Genomic DNA, 24,935 nt, shown 5'->3' on the forward strand with positions numbered 1-24,935 from the left:
AGAGCAGCCCGGAAGTACAAGTGACTGGAGAGAGAAGGAGGGTGTGTGCATCCTTATTGAGGAGGATGATTTCCCACAGAAATGAGGCTGGGGGAACAGCAGAGGAAAAAGGAAGCATTGGGGCTGCGTGGGGGCAATGACACACCACCCCTGATCTAATCAGCCAGACCCTGCAAATAAAGGCCACCTGTTTTGGCCCTGACAGCAGGAAGCCATGCCTAGAACAAACAGAGCACCAGGCAACTGGAAGAAAGGCAAACAGGGGCCGGCACCAGCTCCATCTGCTCCTGTTGGGCCCAGCCCCAGACCTCCAGCCCCCCAGAGTGCGGGTCCAGCCCCCCACCGGGCTGGGGAGAAGGAGAGAGCAGCTAGAGGTCCTTGCAGGGTGTGAGCAGGGCCCAGCCCACGGTGCCAGCCAGGTGGACCACACACAGCTGTGCTGCCTTGGTCAGCCAGCCCAGAGATCCCTAACATCGATGGGTACAGCTGTGTATTGCCACAGGCACGGCAGCAGCCTCAGGGTTCCTGGGCAGCGCCTGCCTCACCTCTCTTGCGGCCGCCCTTCAGCCTGCTCGGCTCTCCCAGCTGTGCCCTGCCCTGGGACCAGTGCCTGCCCAAGGCACGGGGTACAGCTCCATGGTCTGGGCTTGGCAGGGAGCACTTGGGTGCCCTTGTGCCCCCAGCGTGCCCCCAGGCTGCCGCGCTGTGCCCAGTGGCACTGAGAAACATGATCTGTTTTGCTAGTGCAGGGAACAAGCTGAGCTGGGAGCTACGAGGGGCCCTTATTAAATTAGCCTATGCAGGAGGCCCTGGGCGAGTGCTGAGCAGCTCCCACAGGCAGCATTAGCAGCTGCCCTTGAGCAGAGTCACTGCCTGCCCCCGCACCAGCCTCCTGTGCCCCGTACCCAGCTGGGCAGGGGTGGCTGGGGGCCTGCAGGTGACCTAGCCAGGGAATGCTGGCTGGGGACAGAGACCACCTGCAGATGGCCCAGGGAGGACAGGCTGCATCAGCACTCTGGGATGCAGCCAGGGATGGCTCCTTGTGAGTGACCCCACTGATCCTGTGCCCTGATGTGGCTGTGGCTCTCACGTGGCTGCCCTGAATGTACCAAGCAGGAGGTGAACCACATCCCAGGGAGTACAAAGCGCTGAGGAACAAGGGAGGGGCACAGTCTGCATCTGGGTTTCTCCTCTGCACCATTCACCTTCCAGTGCTTCTATCCAAATGTTGCATGGGGATGGCTGAGTGGCTGGCTTGCTCCTCATGGCACAGCCCCAGTGCCCCACAGATGCTGTAGCACACCATACAGTGCCCCACATACGCACATCCTATAACAGCTTGAGCATCCTGTGTATTCTGTGGTGCCTCACGTCCTGGGGCTCTGTAGTACAGCCCACAGTGCCCTGCACCTCAGAGTCCCCAGCTGCCCTCATCCTCAAGCACCCCAAACTAACCCGTGCCCCAGAGCTCTGTTCTCACAGCCCAGGCAAGGGGGGCAGCACCGTGGGGAGACCCTGCAGCGCACTAGCTCTGCATCTTGCCTCACCACTGCCAAGGTGTTGGCTTCCCTAAATCCTGCCCAGATTGTCTCCCAGCATTTTGAGAGATGTCCCCAGGCCACCAGGCTGCACCGGAGTGCTCTTCCTTCTCCAGGGAGTATCCCTATCCCTCCCTCCACCTTCTGCTTCCCCAGACAGCTCCAAGAGGGTCTCCTCCTCCCTGCTAGGAGCACTTCAGGCAACGCAAGCTGAGGGTCGCCTCCCCAATGCCTGTCCCCTGGCAAGGGCCACTGGTGTCCCTGAGCTGGAGCCTGCTCCAACCGCTGCCAGGCTGCACCCTCTGCTGGGACCCGCAGGCATCGGCGCGGATTCGCACCGAGCCTCGGGGCCGCCGAGCAGTGGGGAGGTCACGAAGGGCACCCCCAAGTCCTGCCCCCAGCCCGTCCTTGCTGTCACCCCTCAGTCCCCGTTTCTTGTTGATGCCAGGCGTACTACCACCACCCCCAGCTGCTCACACTGCATTCTCCATAACCAGCAATGGTCTCTTGTGATGCTGACCCCATGCCCAGGACCCCCATAAGGGCTGGAGTTTTTGTGGGAAAGTTTGAGGTGCTGTGGTCCAGCTCTTGCCCAGTGGCCAGCATGGCACCTGCCCAGCTGAAGGTGGGGCGTGCCCAGCCTCACCACAGACTACACTGGGATGCTGCAAGAAACAGCCGCCTAGACACGCAGGATTTCACAGCTCAGCAGGGCCCTCCTTCCTCCTTTCCAGCCTGTGCTGGCCTCGTCCATCCCAGCCCCTGGTAGGAGACACTGGGGATAGCTGCATGGCATGGTGCAGTTCCAGGCAGGGCTGGTCCTGTCCAGGTGAAGGACACAGCTCTGCCCTGAAGCTGATCCCCTCCTGCTGTGCACAGTGTCCCTTGCCCCTGTGGGAGGTGAGTGGGAGCACAGGGAGCTCTTTCTCAAGCCAGGGGAAATGCTGAGGGAATTACAAGCTTTTAACTGGGGTCCATCAGCGCCCAGTCTGCAGCCAGCACAGGAATCCCTGCAGGGCCTGGCTGGAAAAGGAGCCCATGGCGGCAGAGTCCCACGTGGAGGGGCAGAAGCAGCCCCAGATAAGCCCTGTGTTCCAGCGGGGGGACATCAGTGCCCCTCAGCTCCCAGATGGTAAATCCCCACTTCACCCTGGCACCTCCTTCCCACCAGCCTCAACCCTGGCAGAGGCTGCGGGTGCCCTGGGAAAGGCTGGCTCCCTAATCCCTGGGCCAAGCGGGGACATTGTCCGGGGGCAGAAAGGAAAGCGGCGCGTCAGGCCCTTTGCCCATTGTGCCCTGAGCCCCTGCGCAAACACAGCCCAGCACTTTCATTGTCAGCCCCGCCGGGCGCGGGGGGGCCGCTCTCGCCACACTGCCTAAGTGGAATGGACAGCCGGAGTCTGGGGTGGGCGAGCCGCCCGTGCCCCCCGTCCCCTGCCTGCTGACACAGCGCCCTGGCCGCCGCACCAGCGGCGCTCCAGCGCCCGCTATAAAGGGCCAGAGGAGAAGCCGGCGCCGGCACCGCCACCTCCGCCTCTGTGCCCTGCCCTCCGAGCAAGTAAGTACCAGGCTGTGAGCCCCCAGACCCCCGTGCACAGGCGCTGCCCCGCTCCCTTCGCCCTACAGCAAGCCCCCCAGCCAGCCAACGCTCACCCTGGGGAAGGGCAAGTGGTGGGCGCTGTGTGCCACAGCGGGCAGGAGGGACCCTGGCAGGAGGGATGGAGGAGCCGGGCTGCTCTGCCCCGGGGCTACACCCGCATCTGAGCTGCGGTCATCGCCGCCTCCCAGCAGTGGGTACAGTGCCACCGCACCCAGACAACTCCCGGAGCCACGGCAGGGAGCTTGGGGGAAGAAAAACTGAGGCAGTCCTGGGCACATCACATGGAGAGATGGGGCATTGCAAATTCCCCCAGTAGCTTGGGGCTCACTGGACAGAGATCCCCCAGCACGGAAGGAAAGGGAATGGGAAATGTCCCCATGCCAGCCTGGGAGGGCAAGGGGCCAGTGACATGAGGTGTGTGAGGGCAGTGCCACCGGCATCCCAGGCTCAGCAGCAGGCAGGAGGGTGGCTGGGGGCTGGTGGTGGGCACCTGCCCTGGGGTGATCCGTGGGGCTCTGCCAGCAGCCGAGAGACCCGTATGACCAGCAGTGAAGCCATGGACACCCTGGGGCAGTACAAGATCACGGTGTGGGAGGAGGAGAACTTCCAGGGCAAGCGCTGCGAGTTCCTCATGGAGTGCCCCAGCATCATGGAGCGCGGCTTCCGCAAGATCCGCTCCATCAAGGTGGAGTCTGGCCCGTAAGTGCCCCGCCGGCGCCGCGGCCCCTTGGCACGCCCCGCTCCAGCAAACCCACTGCTCCCAGGGCACTCTTGGGAGCTGCTAGGGAGCCAGAACTCCCAAGTTCTTCCTCAGCTATGACACAGCCTCATCGTGCGACCTCCCTGCTTGTGCTCCTTGTGCTTTCCCATCTGCTAGTCAGGGAGACCTTACCAAGGCAAGGCGTAGGTTGGAGGCAATGATGTGGCTCTGGGGAGAGGGGTCCCACTTTCAAAAGGGACATTTGCTGCTAGCAAGGACCCCAACATCTGTGACAGACCCATAACTCGGCAGTAAGTCTCCGTCCCCTGCCCAGGAAGGAGAAGCTGACCCCTGACTGATTCTGGGCACAGTGTCACACATCCCTGAGGGTTTTCCTCCTCTTCCTTCCAGCTGGGTAGGCTTCGAGTACCCTGAGTACCAGGGACAGCAGTTTATCCTGGAGAAGGGTGACTATCCCCGGTGGGAGGCCTGGAGCGGGAACAGTGGCTACCGGACCGAACACCTCCTCTCCTTCCGGCCTGTCAAATGCGCAGTGAGTTACTGGGACACCACAGGGGGAGGGCTCAGGGCAGGCAGAGCCTCCTCCAGGAAGCCCAGCATGGAGGCAATGAGGGACAGGCTGGAGGATGACTTAGATGGGGCATGGGATGGAGGGGTGAGGTGTTCACAGAGGTATGTGTGAAGTGGAGGAGTAGCTGCACCCACCAGCTCCCACCTCCCTGCAAAGATCCCGGGATGCTTTCTAGGTCTAAAATTTAGCCTGAAGCACAATTCCATCTCCTTCTGCTTTGTGCTTTGGAGAGCCACCTGCCAGGCTGGGGTCCCAAGGCCTTGTCCCGCAGCCCTGATTCCCGGGGCTGGGATGAACAGCGAGGAGCTGGCGGGACCGCAGGGATGCTCGGAGCGCGGGCCCGTCCCCCTCCCAGCGCGGGCAGCCGGGGCGTGCCCAGGCAGCCGCGGCTCTATCGCTCCATCTGCACAGACACCGCTGCTCGCAGCAGCGGCGTCTGCGCCTCCGAGCGGGGGTTCCCCCCCCAACTTTTAATAATCACCAGGCAGATATGTTCAGGCTTTAATAAAGGGGATGCGATAAGATCACTCCTTGCTGGCAGGACTGCTCCTCGGTGCAGATAGATGCATGTGGGGGCTGGGCACGGGGGACAGTGCTGCATCACTCAGTGTCCCAGCCATTAACCCCACCGTGTCCAGCACCCAGAAAGGCCCCACAGAGCTGAGGGGACCTCTCTCACCATTCTGCCTTGCCCTGAACCTTCCTGCAGCCTTGGGGAGTGTGGTGATGCTGAGGGCAGCAGTCCGTGTGGATCCAGAGGTTGCAGCCACTAACTCTCACTGACAGCTGTGCACTGGAACCACAGGGACATGAGAGCAGCATCCTCAGGGCAGTTCTGGGGTGTCCCAGTGAGGGGGTGCCAGGTTGAAGGACATCCCCATGCATTGCACCAAAGCTGCTCACGATCCCAGGCTTCTCAAAGTGCCTTGGTGTGTGTCACACTGATGCCACATCCCTATCCCTGGGCAAGCCAACCCATTCCTGCTGACCTCCAGCTCTGTCTCTCTGCAGAACCACAATGACAGCAAAGTCATCCTCTACGAGGCTGAGAACTTCCAGGGTCACAAGTTTGAGCTGAGTGACGACTATCCCTCGCTGCAGGCCATGGGCTGGGGCAACAAGGAGGTGGCATCCATCAAAGTGAACGCCGGAGCGTGAGTGCAGCCAGCGGGGCAGGGACTGGGGGTGCCAAGAGCAGAGGCTCAGAAGCACCTCCTTGCACAAAACACCTCCATAAACCCCAGGATGTAGAAGGGGGACCCCCTCAAAAAAGGGATGCATTCCTGATACCTTTTCCTTGAAAATACAAGCCATTGGGTATTTTCTGTCCCTCTCCTCCCAAGGCAAGCACAGGGATGGGATGGGATGGGATGGGATGGGATGGGATGGGATGGGATGGGATGGGATGGGATGGGATGGGATGGGATGGGATGGGATGGGATGATTTGGCTTGGGGCTCTGAGCCAAGGCTCTGCCTGCAGGTGGGTGGCATACCAGTACCCGGGATATAGGGGCTACCAGTACGTGCTGGAGCGGGACAGACAGAACGGCGAGTTCAAGAAGTACAATGAATACAGCAGCCAGGCCCACACCAACCAGATCCAATCCATCCGCCGCGTCCAGCACTGAACTGGGGCAGGGCTGTGTGCCCTGCAGCCTCCAGGCTGCTGTGCAATAGACCTCTATCCGGTAGCAAATAAAGGCATTTGTCAAAAAAAAGAGTGCTCCTGCCTCTGCTCTCTCCTCAGAGGGGGCTGCCATGCTGGGAGGACCATGGTGGCAACCTGGAAGGTTTCCCCTTCCCCAGGCAGTTTTGGGCTCATGGCCAGCTCCATCCTGGGCTGAGCTCTCTGCACCCACCTCTCATCCATGCACAGTTCCACTGCTGTGATGCTCTGGCTGGGAAAATGGGAACTTACTGGGCAAAGAGAGCGCTGGAGGTGGGAGAGGGCACCAAGAGAGTTGTGCCCTGGGAGAAGGCATCCAGCAGGGTTGTACCCTGGGTTCTCCTCCCAGGATCAATGCCAGGGAAATTGGTTGCTACAAAGTCTGCAAAGGCCTCCTTCCTCTGCGACCCTCTGGAAGAGAGAAGGGGGTCCCTGCCTGCTGTGGGCCTGGGAAGGAGGAAGAACATAGGGGTCATCTGGGGCAGGACAGGACTCTGCCAACACATGGGGCAGCCACAGCTGTGTCAGGCCTGGGGGCACTGGCACAGAGGGGCTGGAGGGGAGGTGGTTGTGCAGGGGAAGGAGGCCTGAGGGCAGTGTGACACAGGTGGTAGGGGGCCTGGCTTGATGCTCGCAGGTGTGTGTGTCCTCCTCCTCCAGCCTTGCCACGCCAGCATATCCGTGCCAGTATCCGGCTCCGGGACACCGGGAGCCCCACCCAGCCTCCTCCTCCTCCAGCACCCTTTCCCAGCCTCCTCCTCTTCCATCTGCCTCTGAACCCTCCTGGCGTGTGGGCTACCCATCCCAAGGTGCTCCCTGCACCCAGCCCATTGCTTCCTCCCCCTCTCGTCCTCCTTGTCTTCTATCCTGCTCTGGCACCCCAAAGCCCTCCTGGGGCACAGGCTTTTGGTCCCCAGGCGCCCCCCACACCCAGGACATGGATGCATGGTGGAACAGTTCGGAATGCCTCAGATGCCTGGGCTCCCTGATGCCCACCCTGCTAAAAGCATGCTTGGTCCTGAGAAAGGGAGTGTCCTAGAAAGCTGCTGGAACACTGGGTTGGGGGTCAGTCTGTGCACAGCCCTCACCCAGCAGCGTGCAGAGACCCCAGCCCTGGTGTGTGTGTCAGCATGTGCACGGGTGTGTATGTGTGTGTGTGTGTGTGTGTGTGTGTGTGTGTGTGAGCTGCACTCAGCTGAGCTCACACACGTTTCCCTGCGTGCCCCCTCTCCCCTCCAGCCCCAGCGCTGCTGTGCAGAAGACCCAGCCCTGTGTATCCCCATCCCACACGGCATCCCGGCTGCAGAGTGCCCCCCCAGCCCGCCCCTGTCTCCTGTGTCCCCAGTGGCCCCACCCCACCGGGCTGCACGGCCTCTCCCCCAGCACAAACACATTCCGGCACACCTGGCCAGGCGCAGCCAGCCCAGGGCCACGTCAGCTCGGCTCCGCTCCACACCGCCGGCTCACAGGTGAAGCTTTCCCGGGCACTGCACACAGGGCTGTGCTGGGGGGGTAGGGGTGGGCTGTGGGGGTCATTACAAAGTCTCGGGTCCTTATTGCCCCACCTAGGGTGGGAGGAGAACGCTGGCGTGGGGAGGTGGGGGGCAGACTGCCTCTTGCAGCAGGAGGGACCTGCAGCTGCTTCCAGCTGGGTGTTGCACATGTCCGGGCTCCATCCCCAGTAGCCCCAGAGACCTGAAACCTCATCTCCTAGATCCCACTCAGACCCACAGCCCAGTCCCTTGTTCCCCCATGGACATGGGCCCCTGTTTTCTGGATTTCTCATATACCCTGCCTTCATCCTCCTCTGGGTCTGCCCCAGCTCCCCCATGAACCTGGGATCACATCACTCGGGTATCCAATGCTCCACATGGACACAGGGCTTGCCAGCTCTTAGGATCTGACACTCCCTGTCCTTCTGCAGACCTCTGACCACAGATCACTCCAAGACCCCAGTCCCCTCACATCCCACTTTAAGCCCCTCACCCACTGGCTTTCCCAGGGACCCAGGCGTCTCCATCCCCAGTGTCCTCCAAAGCACCCCCAGCCCCAGCTCCAGCAGCCCTAAACCCATTTCTCAGCCTGATCCCTACTGCATCCCCTCCCCACTCTGGGCTGATGCAATGTCCCTCAGTCCAGACCCCCCTCCTTGCCCTCCACCGTGCAGTTTGCTGCAGGAGTTTCATGGTGTCCCCTTGGGCTGCCAGAAGAGCACGGGTGGTGGGTCAGGCACGCCCCCACCTCACCCCGCCGTCTCCGGGGCTTGTTTTCCGTTGCCTGCGGTTTGTTTCAGTGACTCAGGCAGCGAAAGCAAGTCTGGGAGGCTGCGGAGCCACTGCGGGGAGAGCTGCACCTCGGGGGACTGGGCAGGAGAGGGACGCAGGGAGCAGCCAGGGCTGCTGGGCTGCACAGAGCTGGACACCCCCCTGAGAAGTTCAGGGGAGCTCAGGAGACAAGCTGGGGGAAGAGAAGCTTTTTAAGGGCTGCTACCTCCAAACAGGACTGGTGGGGAATTGCTGGGGGAATACCATGGTCTCTGCTCATGTCTTCCCTCACCAGCATCTGCTCTTTGTCCATGATGGAGATGGGCAGCAGAGGTGGAGCACGTGGAGCACAGGTGGAGCTCAGTAACCAAGGGACCCCCTGTTTCCTAAACACTTTGGACACCCTCTGCCAAGAGGAGACACCAGCTCTGTTGGCTGTGCCCACCCCGACTGAGCATCGCTCCCCTTGGGCTGCAGCTTCTTATGCAGGGCAGGCACATTTTGGCTGCAGTAGAAATAAAAACTGAGAGTCTGGCATGGCTGTATCCTGATTTCCATTGGGTCCATATTTTGTAATGATCACTTTCCAGAAAGGCAGCTAAATCCAGCATGAGAGCTCATCCTTTTGCCAGACATCAATGAAACACTGCAGAAGAAGTTGTGAGCTTGGCTGTACAGTGTTGGACTCATGGAGTGGAGCTGGAGACAGCTGCTGGCACACTGCCTGGCTGCCTCAAGCTGTGGGATCCTGTGGGGGGTCCGATCCTGACCTGGGGGACAGACACTCTGACCACAAGTGCATGTAACAGCTGGGGCCATGGGTGACAGGGAAAAACCTGGCCAGATGTGTTTTTTTGGAGCTGGTGTCACATTTCTCCATGAAATGTGTTTATAACTTATGCGTACCATAAGTTTCTCCATGAAATGTCCTCCTGTCTTCAGAATGTAGCCAGCACTGCCCAGGACAAGCAGATGAAGATGGGGCCATCCTGGTTTGTGTGGGTGTTGGGGGTTACCCAGCCTCTATCGATCCTAATAAAGAAGTGCAGCAGGTTGGGACAGGGCTGGGTGCTGTGGGATGGTGACAGGCTTACTGTCCCTGGGGTAGGGACTATTCAGGAAAGCACAGAGGAGCCAGGGAGGTGGCAGAGCTGTGGGACAACCTGGTGCCACCATCTGCTGGAGATGCACTTACCCACCCCAAAATTCTGGGCACTGCAAAGGAACCCCGTGACCATTGTCCTGGAGGTGGAGGGACCTGGTGGGTATTGACCGGGCCCACCCCAGGGCTCTGTGAACTGCAAGGAGCCCCCAGGACTGTGCTGAAGATGCCGGAGCTGGGGAAGGGGCAGGCACGGACCCGCAGGGCCAGCAGCACGGCGGCTCGGGGGGCCAGAGCCAGGGGGGCAGTGCTGGCCGCTGCCGTGCGGCGGCCGGCTGCGGTGCGGCGCGGGGGCGAGGCGAGCTGGGGCTGGGGGCGCGTACGTGGAGGGGCCCGGGTACCGTACGGATCGGGGCCCCGAGGCGGTACCGGCCAGGCGGGGTAGTGTTTCTGGGGGGCGGGCGGCGTGCGTGCAAGGGGCCCCAGGGCTATGCGCGGGCTCCGGGGCGGTACCGGTGCCGTGCCGATCGGGAGCGGGCCCCGAGGCGCTGCGGGCCGATCGGGAGCGGGCCCCGAGGCGCTGCGGGCCGATCGGCGGCTCGGGAAGGGAGGCGCGGGTGGGAGGCCGGGCCCGGGCGGTCTCCAGGCAGTGGCCGGGCCCGCTCCCAGCTGGGATGTCAGCGCCGTGTTTGCGAAGAGTTAAGGAGGCGGAAGAGGCAGGAAGCGGCCCGAACCGCTCTCCATAGAAACCCGCGGCCGTGATTAAAGTCTGATGCGGGCCCGATAGCGGGGGGAGGGAGGGGGGGGCAGCGCCCGCTTTAATTACAGCGGAGGAAATTGCTGGAGCCGGGGCCCCAGCCCCTGCGAGTTGCCTGGAAACTCCCCCTTCCCCCGCCTCCCCCCGGCCCCTGCCCGTCCCCTGCCCGTCCCGCTGCCATTTATTCGCCATCAGCTGCTCCCTGATAAAGTGGAATAATAATAATAATAATAGGGGCAGGAATATTAAAACATGCAGCCCGCGGGCCGCCCCCACAGCTGCCATGAGACACGGCACCGGAGCGGTGCCACTGCTGCTCAACATGTACCTGCCAGGTACGGGCGGATCCCTCGGCCGCTGCCCCACCGCAGCGCCGTGCACCGCACAGCGCCCAGCCCCTGCCCACCCTGTCCCGCTGAGGCCCTGGGGCGCTCCTCTGCCCCATCTCCTTCCAGCGCCCACCCTGTTATCCCCTCTCCCTCTGTCCATTCTCTCTTCCTGCCTTCCAGCACCACAACCATCCCTTCCTTCTTCCTTTCAGCTGCCCTCACAGCTTTCCAGACCCGCACACTCATCTTCCCATCCTTCATCCACCCATCGTCACCCTGTCCTTCCATCTCTTCATCCACCCTTCTTTTCTTCCAACCCATCCACCCAGCCACCCTTCCCCTGTGCTTCCATCCATTCTTCCACCCCACCCACTTGTCCCTGCATCTCCCCTTCCATCCCTGGTACCAGCCAACCCCTCCATCCACCCAGCATCCCTTCCATCAGCCTGTTTTTCCATCATCTTATCCATTACCTGCCCTTCCATCCATCGATCTCTCACACTTTCTTTCCTCCACCTACCCACTCACCATCGTCTCTTCTGTCCTTCCATCCATTCACCCCTTTCCTTCCTTCTATCCATCTGTCCGTTTATCTCTCCTTTCCACAGCAGTCCACTCCCCAAATGCCGACAGACATCCTTGCTGCCACCCGCCGCTCCTGTCACCCATCCTGCCACCCACCCGCCTCCTCTCCCTCTCCTCCTGCCCCACACCTCTCTCCATCACTCCCTTTCTCCTCCCTACCCTAGCCCACGGGATCGTCTATTCCTATTTAAAAGCTTCCCCGGCTGGGTCGGAAATCGGATTTCCTTTTTCCTGGACGCGTTTCCTGGCTTCGCCGCAGCGGCGGGGCAGGCAAGGGGGAGCGGCCGGGGGCTGCGGGGACGCTGCCCGCGGGTGGGCGCTGGGGTGTCGCGGTCCCGCCTGGTTCCAGCCCTCCCTCCACACCACCCGCGTTCCTTTTTTCCCCCAGATCCAGTCGGGGAAACTTTGTTCAAAGACGGGAAGAGCCAGGCGTGGGGGTCTCTCAGCCCCGGCGTGCAGAAAGGTAAGAGCACCGCTGCCCCTTCCCCTGGACAGGCCCCGCTCCCCTCGGAGCGGGGACCCCGGGGCACTCGCATTCTCTCCCGCCCAGCAGCCAGCGGAGCCCCTTTCCCGTCCTTTGCCGGGCACTGCCCTTGCAGGACACAGCCACACGGAGCCCCCGTTCCCTGCTGCTGCGAGTGCCTCCGGCTGGGAGCATCCCGCCGCCAGTTCCCACGGGGACAGCGGCCAACGCCGACGGTCGGAAGCTCCCGTCCGTGGCATCAGAGAGGAGCGGGGAACGCATTCCCCCGAGCCCCGCAGCGGGGAAAGTGCGGGGTCCTAACTCCGGTCTCCCGGGAGCTCCGGGACATCCGACGGGAGGGAGCTGCCAGCCATCCCGGGAGCGGGGCGGGCTAATCCGGGCTCGGGAGATCCGTTCCTGCGAGTGGAGAGGAGAGATGAGACATCATTCGTGAGGGAGCTGCCACTGAAGTGCTGGGGCTCGGACAGGGCTCGGAAGTGATGTGTCCCCGGGAATCGGAGCCATCCATCTGGAACAACCCGAGCAGGGGTCACGGGCATCGGCCAGCGCTGGCCAGGAAGCAGCCTGGAGCTCCCAGCACTGGTCAGGGAACAGCCTGGAGCTCCCAGTGCTGACCAGGGAGCTGCCTGGAGCTCCCAGCACTGGCAGGGAGCAGCCTGGAACTCCCAGTGCCGACCAGGGAGCAGCCTGGAGCTCCCAGCGCCGACCAGGGAACAGCCTGGAGCTCCCAGTACTGGTCAGGGAACAGCCTGGAGCTGCCAGTGCCGACCAGGGAGCAGCCTGCACCCTGCTTGGGAGCGTGGCAGCACTGGGGGTAGCGGGGCCAACACTGTGGTGTTTGGGCCGTGTAGCTTGCCTGTTTGCTAGGAGGCAGGGACCAGGGACTCCTCTGAGCAGGAAAAATGGAGCCCTGGTTTAGTGGTGGGAGGGGGAGAAAGATGGAACTGGGGGAGCCCTTTTACCTCTGCGCTGCAGACTCTGCCCAGCCATACTCTAAACACTGTGCTGCAGTGAGAGGGATCTTTTTGGACACCTGGATATTTCCTTAGGGAGATCTCAGGAGCACTGTCATGCACTGCGCCATGCAACAGGCAGGACTGAGCCTCACCCTCCCACCCAGATGCACCCCCCAACACCTTCCTGACCTCCTTGCATGGGGTGGAACTCCCACGGGTGGGAGATAGCTGGAGGCCAGGGTGGGGGCTGTGGTGATGGAGAAGAGGCAAGGGCTGCAGATGCACCCTAGGGAGGAGAGATCCCCTGCCTTGGTCCCAGGATGTGGAATTAGGAAATACAACTCCTTGGAAAGACCTGGGCTCAGCTGCCAGGATCAGGATGTCTGAGTGGGTTTTGGTGGAATGGGAATCGATGGGGAATGGCTGTTCCCTGCTTCTTCTAGAGCAAAATACAGGGAGAACCAGATAAAATAGGTGGGTTTAAAACAAGCAGAACAGGATTTTTTTTGGTGGGAAATGTAGCAGAGCTGTAGGACTTTTTTGTTGCTGTGGTCATGGGTCCTGAACCTCCGTATAGGACCCAAGCACCTTTAGACAAAATAATGTTAGAAGAGCACAGGGATAACTGCAAAGGCATATCCTGTGCTCTGGAGAGAGACTGTGCTGCAAGGACGGGCATCAGGAGCGGGGATGTGCAGGGGATGCTGCAGGGGATGTGCAGAGGAGGCAGTGGGGTGCCTTGGGAAGGGCAGGGCTGCTCTGCAGGGTGGCCGGGTCCCAGCAGTCAGATCCTCCTTGCCCAAAGGTCCAGATTCCCTCTCCTCTCATGCCCTCTGGCCAGACCCCATGGAGCATGGCCCTGTGCCTCACCATGGGCGTGTCGAGGTGTGCCAGGCTCCAGTGTGTGCACAGCCGGGCACAGGGGCACCACGGGCACCCACTGAGGAAACTCCTTGGTGCAAAGTGCAGGTGCAATGGTCATGGCTCAGGGAGGATGCTTTTCCTCTGGAAATGAGGAACATCATTGATGCCTCATCCAAAGCCACAGTAGGGCATGCTCTGTCCCCGTCTCTCCCTCCCTACACCTGTCTGTGTCTCTCTGTGGTGAAGTTCAGATGAGTGTTGCTCCCTGACTTGAGTTGACCATGGAGATATCTGTGCAGGGCACAATGTCCCTAGAGCAGGGGCTGTGAGACCAGCCCAGTTTCCAGCAGACAGGGCAGTGGGGAATGGCAGTGGGGAATGCTTGTGTTGGGATGGATCTGGGTTCTGCCAAGATAGGTCCTTCTTGGGGCTGCTGATAAAAGAATAAGTCCACATCCCCCCACGAAAACAAACAAGCAGGTGTTTCTCTTCAGTGGTGTGTGAATGTGGGTGGGAGGGATGGGGAGACTCTGGATCCAGACCTGCTGCAACCTGTGTTGAATTTTGAGCACTCCTACTCCATCTCAAGGTGCAGGGACGTCTTCTCCTCATATCTGGGGGTGTAGGATAGGGTTGGGGTGTCACAAAGGGGACATAACCTTGTTACCACCTTATGTGTCTCTAAAGCAGGGAAGATGCAATGAGGTGCAGGCAAAACCTGGGTGTGGGGGAGGGCAACATAACAGCGGGTCAAGGGGATTGGGGCACATCCTGTCCCTCACCTTGTGCCCTGGGAGGGAGCTTTAACCTCTCTGGGGCCCGGCCTTGCAGGCAGCGGGCAGATCCAGCTGTGGCAGTTCCTGCTGGAGCTGCTTTCGGACCGGGCCAACCTGAACTGCATCGCCTGGGAAGGCACCAACGGGGAGTTCAAGCTGATCGACCCCGACGAGGTGGCGCGGCGCTGGGGCGAGCGCAAGAGCAAGCCCAACATGAATTACGACAAGCTGAGCCGCGCGCTGCGCTACTACTACGACAAGAACATCATGACCAAGGTGCACGGCAAACGCTACGCCTACAAGTTCGACTTCCATGGGCTGGCCCAGGTGTGCCAGCCAGCCACCCCCGACCACGCCCTCTACAAATTCCAGGGCAACCTGGCACCGCTGCCCTTCTCGGGCATCTCCAAACTCAACCTCATGACCTCGGGAGTGACACCGGCTGGCTTCTCCTACTGGGCTGGCTCCAGCCCGTCCCTCTACCCGGGGCACGGGCTCCAGCCCTCAGCCTCGTTCAGCGCCATGGCAGCCTCCCACCTCAACAACATGAACAACCATTACCATTAGGGGCTTGGCTGTGCCACATGGATGCTCCATGTCCCTGGCAGCGTGGGGCTGTGGATTTGGGAAGCTCAGCGGGGAGGGATGGGGGATGGGATTGTGCCCTGCTCTCACTTGCCCCCTTTTATGTTTGATGTGCTGTGGGGGATGGGGGTGCTTGCAGGAAAGCTGGGTTTGTTCTCTGATGTGGGTGGCTGGAGGAGGGAAGCCATCTAAATTTAAGATGAGGAAGTATCCATGATCCTGGGAACAGATGTGGATGCCTAAAGCAGGGCGTAAAATGGAAGGAAAAACCATGGGCTCCTCTCCTGGCAGGGACATTGCCCCACCTTTCCTTTGCAACGTGCTGCCCATGCCATGAATGTCCCTAGCTCTGCCTCCAGCCTGTGCCTGCCCTCCCCATTCCCTGCAGAGAGGAGTCAGGAGCCGGGGCCCCAGGGCAGCTGTGTCCATGAATGACAGTCCACTGAGCAGGGACAAGGAAAGGGGACCTTCCTTGACCACTTGGTCCCCTCACCTTTGTCTCCAAAAGCTTTGTTTCCTCCATCTCTCCTATACCTGCTGCCTGAAGGTGACTTCCTTCACACCTCAGGAGAAGCCTTGGTCTGGAGAGCAGATGCTTTCTATGGGTTCACTCAGACCCAGGGCAGGGCTCTGGGGTTGGAGGTGCCAGAGACAAGTGTGGGGCTCACTGCCAGTCCTCAGGGCAAGGCCAGAGCCTGGAGGCAGCATAGCCTGGTCTCTGCAGCTCTGCCCTCTCCCCAGTGCCCAAGGATCACACCACAGACAGTCCCTGACACCCTGCACATGAGCCGGTGTCCTGCTCATCACTTCCTAGATAAATGTTCCAGTTTTACTCCAGCTTTAGCCTCTCACATGCAGGGCTTGGTGGGACACCCTCCATAAGTGGGAACATCCCCAGGGACAAGGCAGCGTGGGTGGTGGAGCAGCAGAAGGGATGACAGCAGGCCTGGGAGCCCCAGGCACCAAGGGGCAGCCCTGGGTCTTGCCCCTTGGGTTCAAGGAGCTGCCCCCATCCTCTGGAGCAGGACTTTGGCCCAGTGGATGCACAAGAGCTGGGCACGCTGAGCTCCGCACTGGCTGGGGGGTGGGGTCGGTGTTCAATAAAACAGAGAGGTGCTGTCACCTGTGTCCTCTCTGTCTGAAGGGAGCTGGGGAGAGGGGGAACCACTCAGCAAATCCTCTCCCATCTGAGCCAGAACACCTTCAGGGCTGGGGTGGGAAGGATGTGGCCATTGTCTGCATGATCTTTTCTCTGGGCACCGCCTCTGGTTCTTACAATCCCCAGGAGAGAGGACAGAGCTGGAAACCTCTGGGTTACTTGAGACTCCCCTTCAGGAAAGCCACATGTGCTGTCCTCAGGCTCCCAGGCTTGCAACAGGGATCAAACCTGCTGTGCAGGGGGAGTCATGCAGCTCCCCAGCCCGTGGAAGGAGTGGCCAGCCCCCACCCCCTCTCCCTTCATGCCCCAGACCACAGCAGTTCCCACATCTGGGGGCTCCATGCTGCCCCTCCTGCATCCCTCCAGGGCCTGGTCACTCTCAGCCTTGGTGGCATCTGCTCCAATGCATCCTTACTGCCCTAATCAGCTTAAGGGAGTGGGATCTGATGTCAGTGTGTCCTCGGGGGAGGGCTCAGGCTGTGAACTGGGGGGCTGATGCTGCTGACAAAGAATCCTTGAGAGCAAAAGGAGTTGCAGGGACTGGGAGGGGGCTGTCCCTGCCTCCAGGGTTTCTGGGTGCTGCACAGACTGTTCCCAGGCACGGCAGGAGGTGAAGTGAGGGGCAAAAGGAGTAGTTACCCCCACGCAACCATCGCCGAGGTAGGCTGAAGACATCCCCTGCCCCCCAGGTTTCACTTTGCAAGGGCAAAATGGGGAAAATGGCCCCAACTGGCTCCCTCAGAGACGGGCCAGAGGCTGTGCCCGCGCCGGGGGAGCCGCTCCGGGGCTTAGGTGACTGCGTGACGCAGGGCAGGACGCGGATTAAGGGATGTGGGTCACTAGGAGCTCCTCCCTTCCCCCTTCCCGTCCCTCTGCCAGGGCTGCACCGGGGAAGCCCAGGTGAGGCCGGCCCGACCTTGCAGCCCGGATCCCCGATGGATTGAAGGCGGGACACGCTCGGGAAAAGGGGGACTTACCTGTTCGGGAGAGGGAGGGCGGCCGCACACACCCGGAGCAACAGGCTGAGCTGCTTCGCTCTGCTCCGAGCCCAGCTGGCACCGTGCCACCGCTCTGTCCCCTGGGTGCCACCGTGCCACCGCTCTGTCCCCTGAGTGCCACGCCAGAAGCCGGGCACCAGCCCTGCTCTCCCCGGGGACGGCAGCCGGGAAGGAAGCGGAGCCGGGGACACCCGTGCGGGGCTGCACCAGCGATGCTCTTGCCTGCCTGAGGATGCAGCCGCTGTCACCATGGCAACTCGGGATGCTCCCATCCCCAGGCCCCACTGGGAGCCGCCTCCCCTCACATGTTGAGCTTGTCGGAGGGCTGAACAGAGCACCAGCTTCACCCAACCAAGCCTCCCTCCTCCCCAGAGCCCTGTCTGACCCAATCCACCAGCAGTGCTGCTTTCTGCAGGTTTCCACAGTCACCAAAACCACGGGCTCGGAGCAGACTGCAGCAAAATCCTGCCAATGGGCAAGCAGGGCCGAGCCCAGCACAGCTCCCCCTGGAACACCATCCCTGGCCCTGGGCAGGGGTGCCCAGCCCGGGGGGCAGAGGGGGCAGCACCGTGTGTGGCTGTGGGGTGCACCAGCTGGTGGGGAGCCCGTTTTGTGTGGCTGAGAGCTGCACTCAGTGCACCCGTGGGCTTCCAACCTACCTGTGGGGGAGTCTTGAGTGCCCTGTGTGGGGTGAGATGGGGAACACAGTCCCAAAGGGCTTCAGCCTGTGCTGGGAAGACTGAGGGAGCAGAGCACATGGCCCAGCAGCTTCCTCTGCTGCCCTGTGATTAAAGGAAGAAGGACTTTTTTTCTTCCTACTAAAAAAACCAAGAACAACAAATGTATCTTTGTGTCTGGCTTTGCTCAGCTGGCAAGAGGGCTGCCCTGACCTCAGCCTCTTGCCAGCATGACAGGGGGACCTCTCCAACTCCTCCAAAATCTTCCAGCCCCCCCATAATGTATCAGAGGGAGGATAGATTAGTCCCTCCCCTATTTTAATGAAGTCATGTTGCCACTGTCTTCATTGCTCATGCTGGGAAGAGCCTTTGCAGCACAGCCAGGCCATGTCTGCCCTGGGGGACACAGTCTGCCTCCCTGCCCACTCCTGCACCCTCTCCAGCCCCCCTAACTCCCACCTCCTTCCTTCTCTCCTCATCCCAGCTGCAGTGGCTCCTCAGCCCCCTGCACCCGAGCTGCTGACTCACATCCTCTCTCCAGACACCACCTTCTCTTGGCCTGGCTCCCTGCAAAGTGCTTCGTGACTTAGTGTGGCTCAGCCAGAGCCTGCAGGTGCAGGCAGCCGGGCTCCAAACCCGGTGTGAAGTCCCTCCAAGAAAGCAACAGGGATGTTTCCAGAAGATTCTCTCTCCCTTGGCAGTGTGCTGAGGGCTGGGGCTGTACTGCCCCCATAAACCCAAACCTTGTCCCTGCTGCCACCTCCTCTCTGGTGCCCATCGGGGTGGCCAGGGAGAGTGTCCTGGTGCTGCTGCTGCCCAGCTGTACACCGAGCCCTTGGTGTGGGCTTTGCTGAGGGCAGGAGGGCTGGATTAATGCAATAATGCCAGATTATGCTCTAATGCAGGCCTGATGAGGGAGCAGTCCCTGTTGCAGCCAGGGGACACTCACTCCCTGGGGCAGACTCCCCACATCTGCCCTGGGTCACAGCTGGGCTCTGCCTGGATGTCCCCCAAGGAGCCAAGTCCTCAGAAGTGACAAAGCACTGTGAGACAGGCAGGGGACACAGCACAGGGAAGCCTCCGCACTCAGCTCTCAGTGGGCTGCAGGTAATGACCCACCCTAAAGCCTTCTGCTCTGCCAGGCTCTGTGGCAGCAGGATCAACCACCCCAGCAGGGCTCCAAGGCAGCCAGTCCCCTTCCTCACCTGCCCCAGCCTCCTGGCACTGGGCTGTTCCCAGTCTGTGCCCTCATTCCCAAACACATCAGCCAGGCAATGCCACAGACCATGCTTTGGCTGCAGTGGGAACCAAATTGCTGCCATCCCACCTCCCTCAGTCCCATGCCTGCCACTGGGCCACCCTGGGCACAGGCAGAGCTCTTGCAGCCTTCCACCCAACCTGGATGTGTCTTCCATCAGATGAGACCCTGTGGCAGCATCCTGCCCCTCCCTGAGCACAAATATCTCATCAGCCAATGTAGTCTGGGGCCCTCTGGCTCTCTCTGCCCTTGCTGCCATCTCCCTGGGCCATTTTGGTCATTTTGCCCACGTGCTCCCCACCAGGCCCCTGTGAGCAGCTGTGACTGAAGTGCCACAGAGCAGGGAGGTGACCAGAGCCCTTCCCCCACCAGCCATCCCCATTTCAACAGGGCAGCAACAGCCAAAGCTGCAATGGAGCCAGTGCTCCAGTGGCTCCCACAGAGGCAAAGAGAGCCCTCCCACTCCCATCTGCCTCGAGGAACATCCTCCAGCATCCTTGCAGGGAATTGAGGAAAGGCTTTGCAGAAAGCAGGTCCTTCAGCAGCCAAGCAGGTGCTGGGTCTGCATCATCCAGAGCATTTTCCTCCCATGGAGCATCTCCAAGTCATTCTGGGGGATGATGACAGCTCTTAATAGCTGAACCACGGCTTCCCTGCTGTTGGTCTGACATGGAAGAGCCATGGCTTGCCAGGCTGGCTGCTCCAGCTGCCTGTCACCCTCCCTGCCCCAGTGCTATGGCCAGCTCATCCAGCCCATGGAGGCTGCTCCACAGACAGAGCAGTCAGGCAAGGGAAGTCCCACAGAGCTTTTTCCATGACTCCAGGCAGAAACTCCCTTTTTCACATGTGACTATGCATCCTTGGGACCCACTGCTACCCAGGGTGCATCCAAGAGCCCTGTGCATCTTTGGAAGGAAGATAAGGGTGCTTTGGCCTGAGCAGAGACTTCCTTGGGGCAGGAGGGGCTGAACCACTGCGGGCTGCAGTGCCCACCTCTGCTGCTGCACTGTGGAGCAGATGGGGCACCCGCTGTGAGGCATGGAAAGGAAATGTGCTGCTGCTGGAGCAATTTCAAACTAGGAAAGCACTGGGATCCCTCACCTGGATCCCTGCAGTGACTGAGCACTGATTTGGCCCTGTTGCTCTACCTCCAAGTCCCAAACCCGATGTGAATCCTCCCATCCCTGCAATCCCAGACACTGCTGGGCCCTGTGGCTGGCAGCACTGGGGGCTGCCCAGCCCCTCCTTGGAGGGTCTCAGTCCCTCCCGGCTCCTCAGAGAGCGCTGCAGGGACCACAAGTTTGGACATGAGCTCTCTCCATTCCGCTTGCTGCTGTCCAACAGCTGGCTCCTGAGTCCAGACCATCAATCATGCAGCAGCACAGGAGTCTGGCATGTCAAATCATGGTTTTAAAAAGGGGGAAACCTAGCTCCCAAGCCTGAGATTCCCACCCTCAGTACCCAGGCCTGCTCGTGTTCTCTCCTTCGCCTTGGGGGGAGCAAAAAGCTCCCAGACAAGGTAAGATTAGTGCTACCCCTGCCCTGCTCCCCCAGCAGCTCTACAAGGTCCTCTGGGATAGGGAAAACCAGACATGTCTGTCTCCCTCCCTCCCTCCCCCAGCAAGGCTCTGGCTGAGACAATGATGCATATTTAAATGCATGGGAGCATCTAAGCTCCCCTCTCATTCCTTGACATTTCCAGAGACTCCAAGCTGTCTTCAATTACCAGTCTGCAATTAGCTCTTCCTAAATCCCCCAGTGAGGCCTAGGACTCTTAATCAATGAAACACAAGGGAGGAGGGGAAGGACATGGCCTCACTGCAGCTGGAAGCAACTTGAAAGGCTGGGGCTTGAAGCTGGAATAACCCTGTGAGTGTCTCTAAGGAGATCTGTAGGGTGGGAAAATCCTCCAGTGCTGGGAGCTTGTTCAGCTCCAGGAGGAGACTCCATAAAGCCTTACAGCTGGGAATAGAAATCACATGTTTGTGGACAAACACCACAGCTTGGGGTGGAAATAGCTGGTACCAATGGCTCAGGTGTTACCCTGTGATGCAGATTACCTTGCTGTATTCATCTCACTGTGTCTCAGTTTCCCTCTCTGCAAAACGCTGGTACAGGAGAGTGAGGGCTCTCCCAGCACCCCCATAGGAGCTGTAAGGCTCCAATTCCACCAGCTGAAGCCAGAGTTACCTTTCCCATGACAAGGTGTGGGTATGGCCAAAGTTGGGGTGGGTTGGGAATGCCTTATGGCCCACAAGGTCACCTGAATGTCACTCTAAAGGCACAGACAGGAGCACCCATGAGGAGAGGAAACACAGGAGCCGCATGGGTCTCGTTGGGTTCGCACAGCCACGGAAAAGCCTTGCACAGCACCCTGCCAGGTCAGCCCCGTCACAGGGACATCTGTGCTGTCTTCCTGGCAGCACAGCTTTGCCTGAATGAGCCAGATTGGGCCTAATTAGCAGCTCTGCTGATGCACACAAAGGTAGAGAATCCAGCTTACCCTCCATGACCTGCAGAGCCAGCACAGCTCTTGCCAGCAGAGGGGAGCCCAAATGCCTGGCTCGGAGGGGCTCTGAAGCCCTGGATGCAGACCCCAGCCAGAGAGCATGTGCAGCAGCCTCTGCTAAAGGAGTCCTGGAAAATTCAGCACCCTGAAGCATAGCAACCAGTTTTATAAAAGGCAAAGCTTTCCCGTGCTCCACCCCTCTCCCTGGAGGTCTGCAGAAGCACGGGGCTGGTAACAGGGATAGCAGCACAGCTCCTACAGCCTGCTGCTGCCAGGAAAAGGGAGCCCAGCCCTGCAGAGCAGAGGTAGGGAGCAGTGACGTGAGGGAGGGCATAGCTTCAGGAAAAAGAAAATTAAATTTAAAAAAATGGAGGTGACCTAAACTGTGGCATCCTGTTTAAATTCAGTGTGGCAGACAGGCATCAGGAAATTTCATCTGGAATGGAGGAGGCCAGGAGAGCTCACACAAGGGCCCAGGAGGCGCTCAGGTGGACCAGAACTGGCTTTGGGGACAAAGAAGGGTGAAAATTTGACCCCCAACTCACACCAGGGAGTAAAACCCCTTTGGGAACCAGGGCCCCCCATCCCTCTCGGAGAGGAGTGGGTCATGACCAGGAGCTCGGGGTGTTACCCCAATTGCCCTTGCGCCCCACAGTCCAGCAAGTCCAGGAGCCACCGCCAGGCCCATCCAGGCCACCTCTTTATTCTCCAGTGAAGCAAAGCAAGAGGAGAGGAGACCCCCCCCCTCCCATAGCAGGCCCCTCCGTTTGGGCACCCTAGGCCTCTTCTGGCACAGACCCCTCTTCCCGCAGCAAGCCAAGGACGGGGAGGCATCACCGCCTGTTTCGGGGGGCACACGGGGGGGATCTGCCCGAGGGGTGGGGCGTGGGCGCCCCCCCTCCACCAGCGGCTCGAACAAAGGGGTTTGCGGGCGGCTCCCGCGGGGTGAGGGGCAGCGTCGCCCATGCTGGGGGAGGGGGCCATATACCACACGTGGGCGGGAGGGGGGGGAAGGCATCGCCCACAGAAACCCCCCCAGCCGTGCCCGCAATCCCCGCCTTTGTCTGCTCAGGCGCGGCAGCTCCAGCACCACGGACAGCGCCGGGAGCGCTGCGGAGGGACTCGTTCACATGCGCCCTCCACCCGGGGCACCCGCCACGCCCCAAAATCCCCCCCCCCCGAGCCCTCCTGCCCCCACATCCATTTCTTCACCCCTTTTTTCTAGAGAAAACGCATCCGGGAGCCTCCGCTCCTCCGCAGCCTCCCCCTCCCGCCCTTGGCCGAGGAGGGAGGGGCGGCGCTCCCCCTCCCCGGTCTTCGCCGCCGCCTCGGAGCTCCGGAGCGCAGCCCCCAGCTGGGGTCGGAGGCGGGGGAGGAGGGCAGCCGGATCCGGAGCAGGGAGGGTCCAAGCAGCGTCTCCGTGGAACTGACGGCCGGGGAAGGGGGAAGGCGAGGAGGATGCGGGGGCAGGGGGGGGAATCCGACAGTCCTTCGCCTCCCCCGCCCCTCGGTGCGCGGCCCCTTCCGCCCCCGGCGCCGGGGGCCTGGTACCTCCCTAACGGTCCAGGCTGATCGTCCAGTGCTTGGACCCGTCTCCGCCCTCGCCCTCGCTCTTGAGGTCCTGGAAGAGTTGCGTGAAGTAGTGCGGGTCCGCGTTGATTCGCAGCATCTTGGCGCTGAGGCGCTGGATGATGCCCAGGCAGCGCTCCCAGAAGCGCCCCTTGTCTCCCTCCACCAGGAAGGGCTTGAGCGGGTAGGAGATCTCGTTGCCCATGTAGGAGTAGGCGAGATAGAGGCAGGTGAGGAAGGCGGCCTGCAGCTCGGCCTGGCTGCCGATGTCTTCGCCCCGCAGCGCTTCCCGGCACAGCAGGTAGACGAACACCAGGTTGGCCGGGGTGATGAAGCCCTGGTCCTGCCAGCCCTGCAGCAGCAGCGAGCGGTCCACGCTGCGAAACCACGAGATGAGTTCGCCGGGGCTCAGCTCCTTCAGGCGGTAGCAGCGGCGGCACACGAAGTCCCCCAAGCAGCGCAGCAGCTCGCCGGTGGACGCCTGCACCACCACGCGGCGCGGGGATCCCGAGGGCCGGCTGCCGGCCGGCGGCGGTGGCGGCGGCGGCTTTCCCCCGCCGGAGCCCGGGTGCAGCTCCTGCGGCGCCGAGGGCACCGTGGGCACCGGCACGGCCAGCGGGCCCTGCTTGGCACCGTCGGCCGGCCCCACCACCGACTTGCGCAAGTTCTCGCGGTTGCGCTGCACCACCAGCGGGTCGGGCTGGCCCGGGGCCCCCGCCGGGGCCCCGCCGCCGGGCTTCGGCGTCACCTTCTTGGTGCTTTTCTTCTTCTTGGCCGAGGCGGCCACCAGCCGCTTCCAGGTGAGCGCCGAGATGAGCACCCCGGGGCGCTTCAGCCGGCTCTCGCCCTTGCCCGGCACCCTTCCCGGCGCCTTCTCGGCCAGCAGCCCCCCGCCGCCGCCGCCCTTGCCCGAGGAGGCGGCGGGGGAGAGGGAGAGCACCGTGCCCATGCTAACGCCGAGCGGGACGGGCGTGCGGGGGCCGGGGCGCCGGCACCGCCCATATGAGGCCGGGAGCTGCGGGGGAGGCGGCCCGCACCGGGGCCGCGGTGCCCGAGGATGCTCCGCCGCGCCCGCTCTGGGCTCCGCGCCCGCCGCTGCAGCCAGCCGCGGCCCCGCCGCTCCCCGCCTCCCCGCCCTCAGCCAATCGCCGCCGCACGGGGCCCCGGTGCGCCCGCCCCTCGCCGGTGGGCGGCGGGAGGGGGAGAGCGCGGCGCGGCTTTGCCCGGCGGCCGCCGCCCCGGCGTGACCTTCACCGGTGGGGGGCTCGTTCGGTGCGGCCGCCAGGGCGGACGGGCTGGGACCTGCGATGCTGTCACAGACCCCCAGCCCTTTGTCTGGGGGACGTGGGGGGAGCCCAGAGGACAGGGGGCACGGGAAGGGTCTGGGGAGGGCTGCCGAACTCGGCTGTTCCTGCCAAGTCCTGCTCTGCTTTCTTACCTACAAAAGAGAGGGATGAACCTTCCCAGACCAGCAGAGCCCCCTGGCCCAGTGGCGCTAGGGGTACCTGGTGGGGAAGAAGCCTTTGAGCCTGCCTTTGAAAATGCTAGAGGAAAGGCTGAGGATCAAGAAGAACGGGTGCTCAGAGGGAAGCTGGAGAAGGCTTGGGGTGGGTGCAAGGCTGGCTGTGACTTGGCAGCCGACATGAAAAGCTTAGGCTTGGTGGCCGAGCCTCATCTGTCTTGAGAATCAGCCCAACCTTGGGCATGGCTCTACAAGGAGTCAGAAGGTGCCACGGGGGAGCACTCCCATGACTGCTGTGCAAGCATGGGGTCCTTCAGCCACCCTGCCTCTTCCACTCAGCTGTGGAAGGGAGATTTACCACCAGGCTGACAGTCACCAGCATCAGGCAGCAGTCAGGGACCTCAGAGAAACAGGACGAGACCACCTCCATGTTCCCAAGGCAAGACCAGCCAGCTCTGCTGCCCAAAGCTCCCAAAGCCACAGGGAAGGAGGGGAGGGAAGAGA

The 24,935-nt window shown here is 61.5% G+C and overlaps 3 protein-coding genes across 3 annotated transcripts; 2 read left to right on the top strand and 1 right to left on the bottom strand.

Moving 5' to 3' along the window:
- The first annotated feature begins 3,669 nt into the window (after positions 1-3,669).
- On the top strand, positions 3,670-6,141 carry CRYBA2 (crystallin beta A2). Its single transcript, XM_030952412.1, has 4 exons — positions 3,670-3,837; positions 4,250-4,391; positions 5,442-5,584; positions 5,912-6,141. Exons 1-4 carry the CDS (start codon positions 3,677-3,679, stop codon positions 6,057-6,059), a joined length of 594 nt encoding a protein of 197 aa, XP_030808272.1. The 5' UTR covers positions 3,670-3,676; the 3' UTR covers positions 6,060-6,141.
- Positions 6,142-10,503: 4,362 nt separating this feature from the next.
- Positions 10,504-14,781, top strand: FEV (FEV transcription factor, ETS family member). Its single transcript, XM_030952480.1, has 3 exons — positions 10,504-10,555; positions 11,394-11,597; positions 14,270-14,781. Exons 1-3 carry the CDS (start codon positions 10,504-10,506, stop codon positions 14,779-14,781), a joined length of 768 nt encoding a protein of 255 aa, XP_030808340.1.
- Positions 14,782-22,089: 7,308 nt separating this feature from the next.
- Positions 22,090-24,031, bottom strand: CDK5R2 (cyclin dependent kinase 5 regulatory subunit 2). The gene has a single exon (XM_030952413.1). The coding sequence runs from the start codon at positions 23,916-23,918 to the stop codon at positions 22,956-22,958; it is 963 nt and encodes a 320-aa protein (XP_030808273.1). The 5' UTR covers positions 23,919-24,031; the 3' UTR covers positions 22,090-22,955.
- Between the last annotated feature and the right edge of the window lie 904 nt (positions 24,032-24,935).

The sequence above is a fragment of the Camarhynchus parvulus genome, chromosome 7, assembly GCF_901933205.1.
Source record: "Camarhynchus parvulus chromosome 7, STF_HiC, whole genome shotgun sequence".
NCBI lineage: Eukaryota > Metazoa > Chordata > Aves > Passeriformes > Thraupidae > Camarhynchus > Camarhynchus parvulus.